The following is a 16,491-nucleotide window of genomic DNA, read 5'->3' on the forward strand; positions in this document are numbered from 1 at the left end:
CAATTATCTTTGTTTCATATAATTGAATGAAATAATAGAATCAGATACATATATGATGACCCTACCAGACCTGCTGAGGCAGCAAACCTCCCATCACTCTCCAGGTTTGAGACTACCAGGTATTACAGCATTGTTGACTGCAGCAGATTTCATGGTCACATCGGCCAGGAACGTCTGACACTGACTCAAATGCAGATGCAGCACCTCTGTACCCTGCTGGGGAGGGAAAAGAGAGCATTCCCCAAACCAGTCAGACTCACTGCCCAGTTTGCCAGTTTAAGTAAAGCTCAGGTGCCCAAGCCTCCAATTTTGGAGGTTCAACTTTGAAAATAAATCCAGAAGAAAATCTTAATTTCACAGTAAACAAAAAATTCCAGGGAGCTCTTTCGGGTTTTGGGTTTTTTTAACCTCCAAATACTCACTTTTCTCCAGACTCCCTCCAAGAGAAATCTTACCACACGCACAGTTCCTTTGAAGAGAAAATACCATACACCACAAAAGGAAGCACATGCACTGTTGAGTTGAAGAACCTTTGTCCCAAGATATTCCCAGATCTCCAACCAGCGCAGCTAAGTTTGGACCTACGTCACATTTCAAAGATAAGCCAAAAATCCTGCAGCCTATCACCTTGGAACAGCTTTGGGGCATTGCAGTAGTACAAGTTATTAATTTGACAACATAAGCCTGCACTACAGGAACCCAGTTATGACAATTGCTCGAGCTAGATTCAGGCAGAACCTCCTATGCTTTTTCTTTTTACTTGAAGCATCTGTTTTCCAAGATAAACTAAAGAGAAGAACTGTTTATTTCAAATATTGCTGCCCTGTGGCAAATGACAGGAGACAGACCCCAAAATCCTCATGCTATACCATTTGTAACAAGGTCCCTGGAGCCATTATTGTTTTATTAATCTCTTTAACCAGCTAATTGTAGGAGCACATTCTACAGCTTGTAAAACAACAAACTGAGATTTCCCCCTTTTTCATGCTCTGTATTTTGCCCTCTATAGCAATCCATTCAGAGGCCCATTACTGAAACAACAGATTCCCCAGTCCCAAGAATGAGCCTCAGCTGATACTAAGACAGTGCTCAGTTCCTCATTAGCAAAGCTAGTTCAGTTTTGCTCCTCAGGGAAAGTTCACAAATTCTTTGCACCTGCAGGGCAGTTTATACTTGCCTGTGCTGGGCTCAGAGCAGTCAGTGGATGATACTAAATCCAGAATTCCATTTTTGAGACCCAGCTTAGAGGCAGCCAAGCATATTTCTTGCTCCTGGACAACTTCTCCCTCCCTCTTTCGGAGGAGGAATAGGTACAATTACAGTATTATCAGTACATTGTTTTTCTTTAGCTATTGCTGTGTGGGAAAGGTGGCTTCCTTTTCCCCCTCAGCAAATTGCATCCATGTGGATGCAGCAAATATAGACTGAGCCAAGTCACAACCCAAAATATCATTAACATTCAGAAAGGTCCCAGCATAGGGACATTAATTGTATACATTTCTCTAAGCTCCCACTTTTTTGGGGGCAGGGGGTAGGAAGGACATTGATGTGGCTGGACACTGTCCTTTGGAAACACAAGATGCGCTGCTGAGAGGACAGCAGTGCATTGTTTTTTTTTTCTTTTCAGTTCTTTTGGAAGACTAAGGAGATCTGTGGAAGCTCCTCGCATAGGCAACCACAGCACAACTTCATACCAAATCACCCCCTTTGAACATCAACCTCCTTAGTTCAGGGAACCAGTGTCAAGTCATAGGAAAGAAAAACAAACTGGAGAACCATAACCAACCTCTGAAAGGTTCACAGGGAACGGCATGTGCATGCTTCTGTGCAAAAACAGGAATTAGAAACCAAGCAGGCAAAGAGGCAAGAACAGCAGTGCAGCACGCCTAAAACTTTAATCTTTGTTTTCAAAGAGTACAGAATTGAAAGTGACACTTTTCCTTCCCACCTTCCCACTCTCTATGCCACTGCTTTCTAAGTTCTCTGTAAAGGGAAATATTTCTTTGTTGATTAGTTTGACTTCCCTTCAAGTGAGGCGTACCCACTAATCTCCAAAAGTAGGCCCCAACTCAGTAAAACACTGGCACATGCACTTCACTTCAGTCCACTCCCATTCATTTAAGTGTACATACTTGAACACCGTTTTGAGTAGGGATGTTTTTACTTAACCAAAGAGGGGAGGAGGGGAGGTATATTTGTGTGGTCTTAACCAGGGAGGGGAGGGAGGGAAGACATACAAGGTACATGATCTTGTTCCCAATTTAAAGGTAGTTTTTAGCAGCAGTGACTGACACATTGTTAAAATCTTAAGCAGCAGCTTAACCCAAGAAGTGTGTAGCAGTAAGAAACCCCATGACAATGTTAAAAAGGGTAGCTTTGAAATCACTGCTCAATGCCAGTTGAAGCAGCCTCACAAGGTCAATCAGACTTCTAAGTTTAAACACCCTCTCCTCCTAATGCCATCAATTAAACACGCTTCATTAATTACAATTACATAAAGAGGAAGACTGACAAGACAATACAAAAAATTATCAAGAGTGAGAAAACCTACAGAGTTCAGAAAACAGGATTCTGGAAAATGAAAGTGTTCATATTTTATTTTACATTATAGGCTTTCACTTTTTATCCCTTTGAAATACGTTTAGTTTTAAATTAATAAAGATCATAAACTAATAAATTGATATGTTCTCTAAAGAGACATAATAAAAATTCAGACATTACAGCACAGGATCCATCATTTAAATATTCCAATAATAGAACAGTTAAAGTTATGCTGGCTAACTTGAGGATAAAATGCCTAGATAAAAGATGTGGCTCTAAGAAAAAGTGTGGATTAGAGGCAAATTGTGAGTGAAGCAGGTGATGCCTTAGTCTGAATCTGAACTCTCTTGCTTGTTGGTATGGTACTGGCTGACTGTTTCTTCCAAAGGAGCCATTGTGCCATCCGGCCGCACTCCCATTGGTTTTATAAGCTCATCTCTGTAAGAGATTTAAAAAAAAGAACATATATTAGCATAGGCACACATACCAATTCACATATGTATAATGCAGTCACATACAGTATATGCTTTAGTATATAATGAGCCTTTAAAAGGAAGTTATTTCTGCTAAAGCCCTCCGTTTTTAAGAAAAAGGCATAAAAACCCCTTCCCAAATAGGTGGGAGGGGAAGAGCAGGACAGATAAAGACTTCATTCATTTAGGCCAAACTTACTTAGCCAATTAAAGACACCATGAAAAGTCAGTGCCTAAAAGGCTCAAGACAAGGAGCAGGTTCACTGTTTTGGATACACAAACTAGCTTTTCTTCGAAAAGCTCTCTGAGAGCCAATTCTTCCTAAAATTTCACCTGCCATTCTGGCTAATGTATGCCCAAGCAATTTAAACAGTGATTTGATACATATTCATCTTGTTGAAGGAAATAAATCAGTTAAGAGAACAGACTCTGCCTATACCACTAGTAAGGGTGTCTTGAGTATTTGTTGATTCATTTTAAAAAAGCTGACTGATTCTAATACTATTGCTTTTGTTTGTGGCAGTTTAATTACAGGATTTACAGCCATTTTAATCTCTTCAAGGCTCCAAAGGCTGCTCAGCAGTTAATCCAATTATATCTACTCCACAAGCTACAGCCTCATCTAAGAGATGATTAATTATTGATTAAGCCAATCAAAAAGTATTAGCAAAGATTTATTTAATCCTTACTTTTTATCACCTCATTTGTAGGTGGATTATGGCAGAAGCTGTAAGGTCAAAGAAAACATTTTGATTTTCTGCTGGGAAAGAAAAAAAAAAAGGGAAAATACCTCTAAATATTCAGGAGTCACCTTAAATAAAGGAGCAGAGGTTTGATGACAATTTACCCCTTTCTTGAAAGGCAGCCCAGTAAAACTGTCAATTTAACACACATCTACCACCCTCCCAAGTCACAGACAGTAAAACTGCATCACTCAATGGCAAAGCAAAAGCATCTCACCAGCTGTCTGTCTGGGCAGCACTACTCCCTTGGCTGAAAAAAGGGACAAAAATTCCTTGCACACAGCTCGTGATCCAACCTTAACACATCAGGAACAGCAAGAAAGGCAACCTCTGAATTACATGGCAGGCATCTGCTAGATATTGTACAAGCAAGAAGCAGTCAAATTAAGTCTCAAAGAGTCCTTCTGCTCAGGAAGAGCAGAGACCAGCAAGATAAACGCAGCTGTTTGTGCAGATGTGACAATCAGATACGACAGTGGTTAAGATCAAAAATGCCACAGGAGAAACTGGACGTGGAGAACCTGCTGTGGTTTGGCTAAACCAGGTCTGGTGGGAAGCTGCAGGCCAGGGAAGGAGGTTTGCAAGACCATATTCAAAGAGCATGGGCCAGACTCTCCCTCAGTATGTGTGGAAGAGTAAGAGCTACCTTTAAATAGACTGGAGAGGGCTTGCCATTATTTAAGGACTGACAGCAAGTCCTCTTGCTTCAGGTAATGCAATCTGTAGCATGCAGATTCTGCCCAAATGACAGCACTCTTAAATTTTCAAGAATCTGTTGGAGATGTGTGGAGAAGAGATCAAAAGAATACTTGAAATCAGATTTGAAAGGGCTCAAAACATGAAGATTACAGATACAGTGTCCAAACAGGACCAGAACTCTGCCTGCCTGCTGTAGGGGTCCCACAAAAGGCAAAGCTGGAGTGCTTTGGAGTTCTGTCCAATAGCAAAGACTTCTTTTTCACAGGAAAAAAACCCTATACATCTAAGGTCTTTTTGGCTTTCAAACTTTAAACACCATAATAACAAAACAACTGTCCTTCGCCACCTTGCAAGAACTCTTCAGTGCCACTTACTGAAGTTCAAGCCTCAAAAGTGATCTATTACACTTATTTCTGAAGAAGAGTAATCTGAAGAGTAAAGTCCTTGCTCATATTTAAGTCCTAAAATTAAAAAAATGGCCACAAAGAGCCAAAATACCTTTGCTTGTCCTCTGAGAGGATCCTAGATTTTTGTTTCAAAAATCCCAATGCACATTCTTATATTGCAACATTTAATGTTGCAGCCAAAAGTCATAGAATCACATAATTTTCTAGTCATTTACCATTTAATATTGGTAATAAATAAATGATAATTACTGAGGGATAAAGAAATAGTTCAAAAAAAGGGAAGAGAAACACAGGAAAACAAGGGCGCAAGGTCCATTTATGTGGGGACCTCCCTCTCCTCACAAAGATACTTATATCTGTAAATAGTCAAGAAGTCCTATCTCGTCACTTGTCAATTATAAAGAAAGAGCTCTTTCTCTGCAACTGCCCTTTTCAAGCTTCACTTTCACATCCCACTATACACACTCTAGAACTTGACACAAATGTTTTCTCTCCTGGTGGGTCACCTGCAGAGACACTGAACATCAGATGCAGGAGACCAGACACATCCTTATGCTCAAAGCTTGGTCTGTGGTTTCTTTGGGAGTCTTTTGGGGATAAATGCACCAAGTTTTGCGTGACAATGCAATGCAGAACTCTGAGTCATGGATATGCACTTGTATTTTCTTTCATGATGCTCAACAGCCCATTTCTTAGCTCACTCTGCTCATTTCCAAGTGCACCATAGCCAACTGTGCTGTACTGCATTTGAGGGTTATTCCCGATGCATTTCCTCCTCTCTGGGCTTTAACAATTCGACCTAGGCTGAGCTTGCATTGCACTGAATAGCAAAGATGTTTATCAAGTACATTTCTGTCCCTGCATGAGCTTCATGCTTTGCAAACCCTTGAGCAGGATGAAAGATGGCTGTTACAGTTTGTTGTTCTCTCTGTATTAGAAGGCTGAACTCTATACATCCTTCCTTAGGCAAATGTTACACAGTAAAACTGAACTGTGTGAATGCAGAAATATGCTAGGCCACCAAAAGAAGAAGAAAGAGGAGAAGCAGGGATCAGCCTATTTTCTTCTAACCATAATCTAGTCCTAAACCCGTGTAAAACATGGCATCCTTTCACCAGTGAAGATTTGACTGCCAGCTCTGAACACCACACAAGCTTACTCCTGGTTTCCAAAGAGGAAAATTACAGAGAGAGACAAACAGATGAAAAGATTTGGGCTGCCTAAAAAGGCAGTTTCTGAAGTTTGGAACAATTCTCTGCTAAATAATAAAAAATTGCAAGAGGCATCACTCAGCTAAACCGAAGGACCGTGCAAGAGCCCACACAGCTTATCCTTACCTGGCATGAACAGTCTCAGCCCTGCCAGCCTCAGCAATTTGCACACTTAGCACTGGCTGCTTAGAGACCTCAACTGTGCTTTGATACCCTGGGCTAATTGAGGATGAACTTACTGTTTATGGTGAGATAGAAGGTGGCAAGGGAAGTGCCAGAAACTGCCAGTTCAGCAGACAGCTTACTATCCAGAAACTGGATGTCTATAGTACACTATAGAGTCGAACATTGAAAGCTTCAGCCTAGTAGATGGCAGCGAGAATTCTTCTGTATCCACGAAGATCTATACCAGCACACAATGTGTGTATTTATGCATGTTTGAACATCCTTATGTGACCTCCCACGTACTCAAATGCACCTTGCAACATTCTTTTTCTAATACAGACAAAGCATTCTATTCAAGTGTACTTAGAAACACACCATAATTAAACAGTTGGTAAAATGCATTCTCTTCTCCCACTTCCAGATCTCCCAAGAGTCCCTTCAAATATATCTATACAAGTTTTGGCTTCCTGCTTGCCATTTAGCTTGATAACGACTTAAAAATCATTCCCTTGTTTTGAAGGGTGACTCTTTCTTGTCTGCTCTCTGCCACAGGGCAGTGCTGACACAGGGAATTAATGATGGTGTCTGTAATCAAACAGCCGTCATGTCAACACCAGTCTGTTCCTTTCATAAAACAGTATGTTGGGGACCTATTCACCTCCTCATAATTGAGTACTACATAATAGTTCTGATCCTTTCATGTAACATTATTTTGTTCTATGATTAGAAAGGGGAAGAAAAAAAAAATCTATGTAACATTGCCTTCTTCATTGATCCTATGATTAATTTTGTGTTTTTAATGAGTATGGTGGCTTATTTAGACAGGTTCTCTTCCATACTCATTTTGTTGACTTCTGTTCAATGTACAACAAAACCCAAGCTGTGATAATTGGAGACCATTTCATCAGCAAAAGGATTCTTGCTATTAATACAAGGTTGGCTTGGAAAAAGCATCCTGACATTTTAAATTAGTCAATTAATATACAATTCTACCTGCCATTTATAATAGAAAAAATGTTAGCGTTTTTCCCAGACATTTTAATTAACACAGAGTATTTCCAATAATCCATTATATAGACAGAATATCATACAACACTGACTCAAGGTGGCTAACTTGATATTTTGCAAAAAATGGAAGGCTGAGTTAAATATTTTTGCAAATTTGGGGAGTTTTTCAAAGCTCAAAGATGTGCATCATGTGCACAGAACACTGGTTTACAGTCACCAAACAATTCTTGAAGAATCAACAAGACACTTCATGCCGACAATACCCATAGAGTCACATCAGGGCCAAGTTCAGGCATCCAGCAATCAACCTAAGTAATATATACATCTCTCAAGAGCTGCAGTAATCAAGGTTTTTCATGTTCATTTATATCTATAATTTGTATACATTTAATTATTTTATAAAAAATATCTGGTCCAGCCAAATTTGAGCAAAATTCTAATTTCTATAAAAGCTTCTGTAGAATCAAAGTCTATGGTAAAATATTGGGGTAAGGGAAATGGGTTCAGAAACAATATTCAGCTTTCCTACCTGTATCTGGATAAATCAAAACTGGGTGATTAATTTTAATTTAGCCTCATCAATTGTCAATTACCCCATGAACAGGCCTAAACACCAACAACCTAATAGAACTAAAAAACTTAGGAAGTATGACCTGAAGTGACCAAATGCGTGAATCAGTTTTACATCACCTCAACAATTTTAAATTTTTCATTGTCAATGGTGAAAATAAAGAGAAATCCAAAAAGCAAAAATCCACTGGAAAAAGTGTCCCTTTATTACTCATACCTTCCATAAACCTGTACACAGGGTACAGTGTAAACAGCAGGACTAATGAAGGCTATAAACTTTTCATTGAAGCAGCACTGTTCTGCAAATTTGTTTTCTGAGTTCAATTTGTGTCATCAGGTAGCTTTCAAAAATGATACTCAGGCAGTCAAAGCCATATCTAGAATACTCCAGTGACAGAGTGGCCTGATTATCCTCATCAGTCAGGGAGTGGAAGCAAGTTTGTCAGTCCTTCAATGTTTTCTTTCATATCTTTCTCCAGTAAAAGTGTGTCAGCTTTTCAAAGCTTAGTTTCCATTCCTGGGACAATACCAGTGCACTAAACCAGTTTTGCTGCACATCACGCAAGTTTACTCTAAGCTCTTGTTCAAGTTACACAGATAAATTTACATAAAGTCATTCAAGATGAGAACCAGCTCTTTGTTCCTGTTCAACTTCCTCCCCCTCTTATAAGCACTTACAACATTTATAACGCTGTATTTATTAACACGGCACTTGCAAGCACTTATAACACTGCACCAAACTGAAACTGTTCATGGTGTATTTCCCCTCCTACCATGACAACAACAAAGACCAGCAGAAGTAAGGACACCTGCCACGAGCAGTCTGCCTCAAAGCAAGATTCAAACTCCAGAATCAACCAAAGACTCCTACCAAAGCAACCTCTGGTTTGCATTTGTGGGGTGCAAATCAAGGCAAAAACGCATTCAACACAGATTTAAGCGTCTGAAAACTCCCAGCACTGAAGGGCTGAAGCTTGAGGCAGCACAAGTGTTCTATTCCAAAACCAGATAGGGACTCTGAGTATGATCAGCGTGTTACTAACTCCTTATTGTATACAAGACTGGCAGCTTCCCATTTTATTTAACATCTTCCAAGCTCCCGGCTGCCCACTCAATTACATTCATGAAAAATGTCCTACAGCCTCCCAGACCAAGTCTTACTTTCTTTTTCCTTCCTGCCAGCATTTCCCTCCTCCCCGATTTTTAGTAAAACAAAAAGTGTGGGAAGAACAGTCAAATGATTTTATTCATGTTATCACAGCCCCTAAAGTGGTCACACCAACAACACTGCCCCACAGTAATCACTACACTAAACAAACAAAAACCTTACCACAAAGAGTCCCAGCCCTGAAGTGTTTGCAGTCTAAGTACTATAGAAGAAGCTGCAGGTGGAAGTAAGTGACACAGAAAGCCCAAGGTGACAGTAGTGCTACCGGCCAAGAGGGTAAGTGTCGGCACAGGGCAGCAGCTGCTCAGTCATTGTCAGTCTGTAGCAGGCACCGCAGCAGGTGTCTCAATCCTCCAAACTGAAAAGGCTCTTATGCTACAGTAGTGCCATTGGGAGTTCTTGTGTAACTGCTGTAGTGATAGCAACTGACTTGTCTGCAGTCTTAGTTCATCTCCGGTCTCAATCTTTCTTTTTAAAAAACATTTTAGACCGTTTAGTCATTTTATTGTGGTACCCTTGATGCTCAGCATCTTTATTCTCTAGCTTACATAGCAATGATTCCAATTTAAAAAGTAGGTCAATTAAGATTATATGAGCATTGCATTTTCTTCTCTTTACTAAAAAGACTATGACATACTGCATTTGCTTTCCATGCAAATAATGTGAAAAAGTATCCAATTACTTCACTGACAGTCTCAGACCAGTTGTTCCAAGTTTCTTCCCTGCTTTCAATCCTGCTTGCAATTCAGTCTTTGACAGTTAATGTAAAATTCAGATTCTCCTGCATATTTTGCTGTATTCCTAATCTTTATTAGAGATGTAAAAATACTTGTTTTGCTGAATATCTGTAATAAAGATTAGGAATACAGCAAACTACTTGCTTTGCTGAATTTGTCTCAAGAGATCTTGTTATTTGAATATTTACGCTCTCACAAAACAAACACATTTCTAGCTGCTGAGTTTTCCCATGTTTGAAGCGCAATCCACTTATATATTTATCTCCTACAGCTAATGGTAAATTGGTATTACATTAAGTGTTCCTCAAGAATGTAGAACTCTGCTTACGCAGAAAACAAGCTACAGGCAATCTACAAGTATGAGGAAAGAAAAAAATCAGTAAATTCTAGGTGTATTGAATCCAAGCGAAAAAAGTTACAGATAATAGCTTTGTACCCGTTTTGTACGTAGAAAGTTATAAAACAAAGATCAACTTTCTGTATCAGTACTGTACACCTGTATGTCACACTGAGTACCATTTCCTTTCATTGCATTACCTTAGTCACATAAAACAAATTACAAAGACTGATTTGTAATCCAGTCCACACTTAATCTAATAAATCCGCAATAAGTCTTAAACGTAAATTCCATTTTAATTGCTCCATTATACAATTTATTGTTTCTGATTACAATTATTTTCACATTGTATTTGTTCTTCATATAAGTAGCAGAGATAAGTAGTTAGAATAAGATGCTACTGATTGACTCGGGGAAAAATGAGTACATTTGCCTTGGGCTTGGATCATGTCCCATACTTTAAAAGAAATTCTCTCCATTAACATCAGCCTACCTATTCAGGAGGCAGGTCCCCTCACCACCACATCTTTCTTATTCTGTCCTATCGTCTCCTAAAGAGGTTTCCTCTGAAGTCCTGCAACATACCACTCTTTTCTTTGAAGTGTTAAACATTTTTCTCTGCAGTTAAAGTGGTCCTAATCCTCCAAAGAAGTTGATGCTAGCAGTGTTTTGAAGCACCAGACCTTAGCAAAGAGCCAGGACACAAGCTGCCTTTCTCAAAAGCAGCTAGAATACAATACCTGGAAAGTTTATCAAACATGTTGACAAGCTTCATAGCTTCATATTCTTTTTGCTCCTCTGTCATTTCATCCATTGGATTGGGCATTGGTTCTTCTAAGTGACCAGTGATAAGGTTAATGCTGGAGGTGGAAAAACAATACAGTTTACATTTCTGTAGAAATATGTACATTTTCTATCTTCTTAATAGCGAGGAAGGAACTAACGGAAACCACCAAGACTAAAACTGTCTGAACTGCGCATGAAAGTTTTTGTTACAAATAGCCAACCTTCATATTTATTCCCTTTTTAGCCTTTTCTCATGAAATGTGATTCTATCTTCTTGTTGATTCACTGTATTAATTTCTTGTTAGCTACCCAGAAATGCACAGCCCCCCAGTAATTGTTATGTTATAACCTGCACACAGGGGAGTAATGATAGTGCAATGACAATGTCATGAGTAATAGTGACATAAATAGGGAACTGAATGACAGATACATGTTTGAAACTAGTTCTGTACAGGCTTAATTTTAAAACTATAGACAGGTTCCAGTTAATTTCCTTATTCATGAAGAACTGTTGTATTAGTTTAGTATTGCCCTCCCATGATAATGATTTTTTGGTCAAACCAAATTAAGTTACTTTACTTTGAGAATTTACAATGCCAGTTTTATTTTCACTGTTAAAACAAGTCAACAGTGTTATGGAAATGGTAACAAGCAGAGAAGTAGTTTTAAAGAACACTTTCAGGTCAAATTATCCTTTCAAACACTTTAATCACAAACATTTAACAGCCATACAGAAAACCAGATGCATAAATCAGCTGACAGTTGTCTTGAATATTTCATTTAAGTGTCAGTTTTTAACTAAATAGATGTTACAGTTTCACTTATATGTATATAACTGGATGTCAGGCTTTTCAAAGAAGAGCAGAGAGAAAACAGCAAGAAAAAAATTCCTGAAGCACAGAAATAAAAAGAAACTTCCTGGTTTAATTTCTTCACAGAGAAGCAATGTAATTCCTGTAACTTCTCATACGTTTAATCCTGTGTTTCATTCATGTACCTTAATAAGAATCTTTCAATAAACCACAACTCTCCATCACATCATATTACCACATATGTGTAATTCAAGGAAAACACAGTAAAACAGAAAAATAACAACCTTCAGATCTCCACTGTCAACAATTTCAGAACCTACTTAAAATGCCATCAAATCTTAGATGTAACATGGCAAACTGAAACCTCTGACACCCAATCAATTACAATTAATAAAAAGCAACAGACAGCTTCTATATGATCACTGAGTCCTTCAAATAAATTGGATTCCTGATGCATAACTTCTATAGAAATTATTTTCCTCCTTCCATATTTACATGTGACCCACTTGATTTTTTAGGAAAATTTTAGTAACCACCATTCTGAAGCTAGACCAAAACTGAAACTAGACCTACTGGTTTGTTCCTTTTCAACAAAGTTCCGATTAAAATCTTAAGCCATATCTGACACTTCTGTTTGCTCCATTACAGGGATATACCCCACAAACAATAGTTGCAGTTTGGCAACTTCATGCGAGTTCCTAGAAAATCTGGGGCAAAAGCCATCCTTGCTAAGTTTGTTACTATAACTTTTTTTCTAAAATTTGATTAAAAATCTCTTTCCACACTTGAATTTTAAATAGTTACTCAGGCTGATTTTAAATCATTGTCATTGTGATTTTTTTTCCCCTCTGGAGCCATATGACTATATGATGGACAGTACTAGAGGCTGGTTTCTCAATAATTAGATCATGAATTAAGCAGAAGACAGTAGTTAGTACAAGCACATGTAATTCCAAAACTGGCTTCTCTGGAAAACGTGAAACAAAAAAATTACGTCCAAAAAAAAAAAAAATATCTAAATCACAACAGGATATGTAGAATTGAAAACACTACTATACTTTGGCTTTGCGGATTTGTATTCTTCTGTATCTGTATCTTCATCATCTGAGTACCAATGGTCTCCTCTTCCTCCTGCCAACAGGCCCCTTGCTGCCAGCAATCCTGCGGCGTTACCATAGCCCGTGTATTTCAACAGGCTATCGACTGCAAAGAGCCATACAGAAAATTATTCAGCTATAGTCAGCTACAAAACAAACCCCACCATACTGCTACTAGAATTGAGAGTTATAGCAAGAGGCAAATGTACAAATTACAGCAAGACCTTATACAGAAGGGAGAAGGAAAAGTAATTTTTACCTCTCTCTTTACAAAGAACAAAAAGAAATTCTGCTGCAATTTGCTTTACTCCAAGGTCAACATGTGTCATGAGGCGCACGAGTTTGTTTCTCACTGTTGTGCCAACTTCTGGACGATTTGACACATCTCTTAATGGAGGCAGTACCTGGCAGGACAAAAAAAAAATGGCATAGAGTGCACAGCAATATCTATCCAACACTTGCAAAAACTCCCACAGCCAACAGAACAAGGAAATACTGTAAGCTCTGTTCTTCAAAAAAAAAGTCAATAAAATCAGCCAACTATGCCTACATGCTTTAGTAATGACTCTTGCTTCTTAATATATTTAAGTCTTCCGATCTATCATTCTGGGCAGAAAAGCACTCGGTCTCAAATACAGACTTTGAAAATACAATTATCAGGAATTTATGAGCACAAATGGGTGTACCAAAACAGTTGGTCAACAGGCAGCAGTAACCCCATGTTCTCTGTGTCTTCTGTTTTGCTCAGGTATCTGGTAAAAGCATTATAAATACCATCCTAAGGAAACTCACAATACTAACATGATGTGTAGTTTATATAGAAAAACTATATGCTTATAATGAAAAAGCAGAAAAACAAGTTATATTGCAAGTTCTACTTCAAATTTCTACTGCTGAATTTCAAAATGGGCTCTACATGTATAGAGAAAATGCATACTTCTCCCAGAAAACACTCTTTTAAAAGTTCAAGATAAATTTCAGAAATATTTTGGAGAAAACACTATTTAACATTTCCTCAACACTATTTTCTCATCAAGTGTCATTAATATTGGTAACTTCAACCCTCAGGAAAAGCAGGATGTGTGTGAATAATTGCTTGTTTGGCAAACTAAGTCCTGCCTCCTTGTGTGTATGCCTTCAGAGTCAAAATCTACGCTAATTTTTTCACATTCACAGGATATATGATATGATCTGGAAACAAATCTGGGCCATAGTATGGAATATTTAATGATCTGAAGACTCTAATAAGAATTAAGGATCTTCAATGGTTTACTTGGGAATGAAAAAAAAGATGCCAATAATTGTCATAAGAAATTGCAGGTCCTTTGTCTTCTAGGTGTCTAATGTAAAATGTCATGTCCTGTGCTAAATTACTGTACAATTACTACTGAAATCAGACTCACTGGGAATTGATACTTAAACAAATGAATGCTACAGTATTGACTACTTTGAAAAAAACAGACCCCTCTTTTTCAAACTAAATATTCAAACAATTAGCAAAAACATTTTACTTTGTCCCTGCTTACTCTCCCCAATGGGGATAGTACCATGACTGTCATTTCACAGTGTGTTGTAAGAATGAATTAATGTTTTTAGAGTACTCTAATACTAATACAGTGATGAGTGCCATAGGGACAGTCCATCAGGAAATTAATCATACTGTCTTCAGATCACAATTTGAATAGTGCACAATAAATAAAGCCTAAGGCCAACACTTAACAATGAGGGTAATTCAAAATATCAAACATCCAGTCATGCAGTTAACAGTATCCATCCATTCTCTGCACTATATGAGGCAGTGGTCCTGTGGTAGGAGTCAGCATGCAATTATATCCTGACATCTAGATGCCGAGATGTCGTAAAAACATGCAGACAACTTCATTTTCTAGCTTCTGAACATTTGGCTCTGCAACTTTTTTTTTAGTTAACAGATCAGCAGATTATCCTGAGAAAGAACTGCTGCGAGCAAAAACAATAAAAAACAAGAGCAAGTTTCTTAAATTCCTCAAAACTACTTTTCCAGTATAGATAAAACAGGCATGAAATATATGCTCTTTTCCGTTTGAAACTCCATTTATGAATTCAGGCACAGCTTTGATCTGGGAGCAGCATCCAGGATGCAACCCAAAAACCACTGCAGCTTAGGAAAAAGAACGTTTCTCAGCCGCTTTCAGCTGTCTTTCCCTTGCTCATCTTTTAACTTCTCTCCACTTGATTTGAGGAGAAGTAGCAAAACAAATAGAAAACACCACACCCAACCACCAAACTATACAGACCCTTTAGATCTTTAACCATGGCATGGAAATCTTTTCTCCTGTAAAAAGCCAACCCACAGTCCATACTGTATTAAACTGCTCCTTTAAAAGACCGAGGGATGAAGTGCGTCTCTGTTCACGAACAGAGTTTTACTCTGCCAGGACAGCTTATATACACTGGCACACAAGTTTCAACCCAAATGACTCCTGCCTGCTGAGGTCAAATTAAAGCTCAAGTAGAACCCATCAAAACACCTGTATTCTCACAGGTTACCACACAGTTCTGCAAAGTTTTATCAACTGCACGGAAATGTTTTTATATGCCAGTTGTAAGAGGACAGATCTCACGGAGTTCTTTGCCCCATCTCATATGATCCATGGTGACTCACAATAACATAGCTTTACAATAGCCCTGATGTTATCACTTAACGGCACTACAAAATGTATCATGGAACTTAGGCCACAATATCTACTGATTCATATGACTGAAAAATTATTTCTATAGCACTGTCCTGCACTAATGTACAAATCTCAAAGTTTATCAATAGCTCCATATTCAAATTTTGATGAATATTTTACTTACCTGAGCTTTGATAAACTTCCTGATATTCCTATGAGTTCGGCAGCATTCAGTTAATAAACTGAGAACTGGAGTCAGACCTTCTCTATAGCTGCTTCCCTAAAATAAAACCAAATACAACTAAAACATTTTGTAACAAATTTTCCTTTACAAATTCTATGAACACTTCAATGAAGTTCTATATGACAGCCAAAATATGAACTTTTACATAGTCACACACACATGCACAAGCAAGTAGCTTCAGATATTCACAGGAATTTATTCTAAACTTTGAGGTGTTTCACAATCTAGAAGAACATCCATATTTGTGCTAATACTGGCTGGAAGGTTTGGAACAAGCTTAACATATGTGCACTTTTTACTTTAATGAAAGAGGTCCCTTTTGCAAGGAACCCCTGCAGCCCATACCTTGTCTATTCTCTTCTCCATGAAATCCAGTAAAATTTGAATTGCTCCCATATTCATACCATTGTATTTTATATCTGTTTCTTCTTGGGATGATGGATTAATAAGAACATCCAAGCAAGAAACGGGAACATTGCTTAAGAGGTTGATTGCATTGCTGAAACAGATTTTAAAAATTCATTATTCATTTGGAAGAAAGAATTAAAAACAGAGTACAACTCCCCATAAACTGCTTGTACAACTATGATCAAAAAGAGGCCCTACAACTCAAACAATGCTTTATTTTGTGTTCTCTGGGTTTTAAAGAAGGTGGCACGCATTATCGCCTGAGTGTCAGCTCTTGGGACAAACAAGGAAAAAGAAAGACAAAAAGCTCCAAAAGCAATACTGCAGCAGTGCAGTAATACTTCCAGCCCCCACAGTTCCCCATGCCATGGATAAGGCACAGCTTCCAGCAGTGAGCTACAGCAGCTGATCTCAAAGGACAGTAGGGGGAA

The 16,491-nt window shown here is 38.3% G+C and overlaps 1 protein-coding gene across 1 annotated transcript in view; it reads right to left on the reverse strand.

Annotated features, from left to right (window-relative positions):
• Window positions 1-1,876: 1,876 nt before the first annotated feature.
• The window catches only part of RIC8B (RIC8 guanine nucleotide exchange factor B), a 34,923-nt gene continuing 20,308 nt past the window's right edge, over window positions 1,877-16,491 (reverse strand). Inside the window, exons 5-10 of the mRNA XM_032688949.1 lie at window positions 15,998-16,151; window positions 15,593-15,688; window positions 13,014-13,158; window positions 12,716-12,860; window positions 10,800-10,919; window positions 1,877-2,979 (exon numbers count right to left, since the gene is read on the reverse strand). Coding sequence (XP_032544840.1) covers window positions 2,868-2,979; window positions 10,800-10,919; window positions 12,716-12,860; window positions 13,014-13,158; window positions 15,593-15,688; window positions 15,998-16,151 — 772 coding nt within the window. The 3' untranslated portion in view covers window positions 1,877-2,867. The remainder of the gene's footprint in view (window positions 2,980-10,799; window positions 10,920-12,715; window positions 12,861-13,013; window positions 13,159-15,592; window positions 15,689-15,997; window positions 16,152-16,491) is intronic.

This window comes from Chiroxiphia lanceolata, chromosome 5 (assembly GCF_009829145.1).
Source record: "Chiroxiphia lanceolata isolate bChiLan1 chromosome 5, bChiLan1.pri, whole genome shotgun sequence".
NCBI lineage: Eukaryota > Metazoa > Chordata > Aves > Passeriformes > Pipridae > Chiroxiphia > Chiroxiphia lanceolata.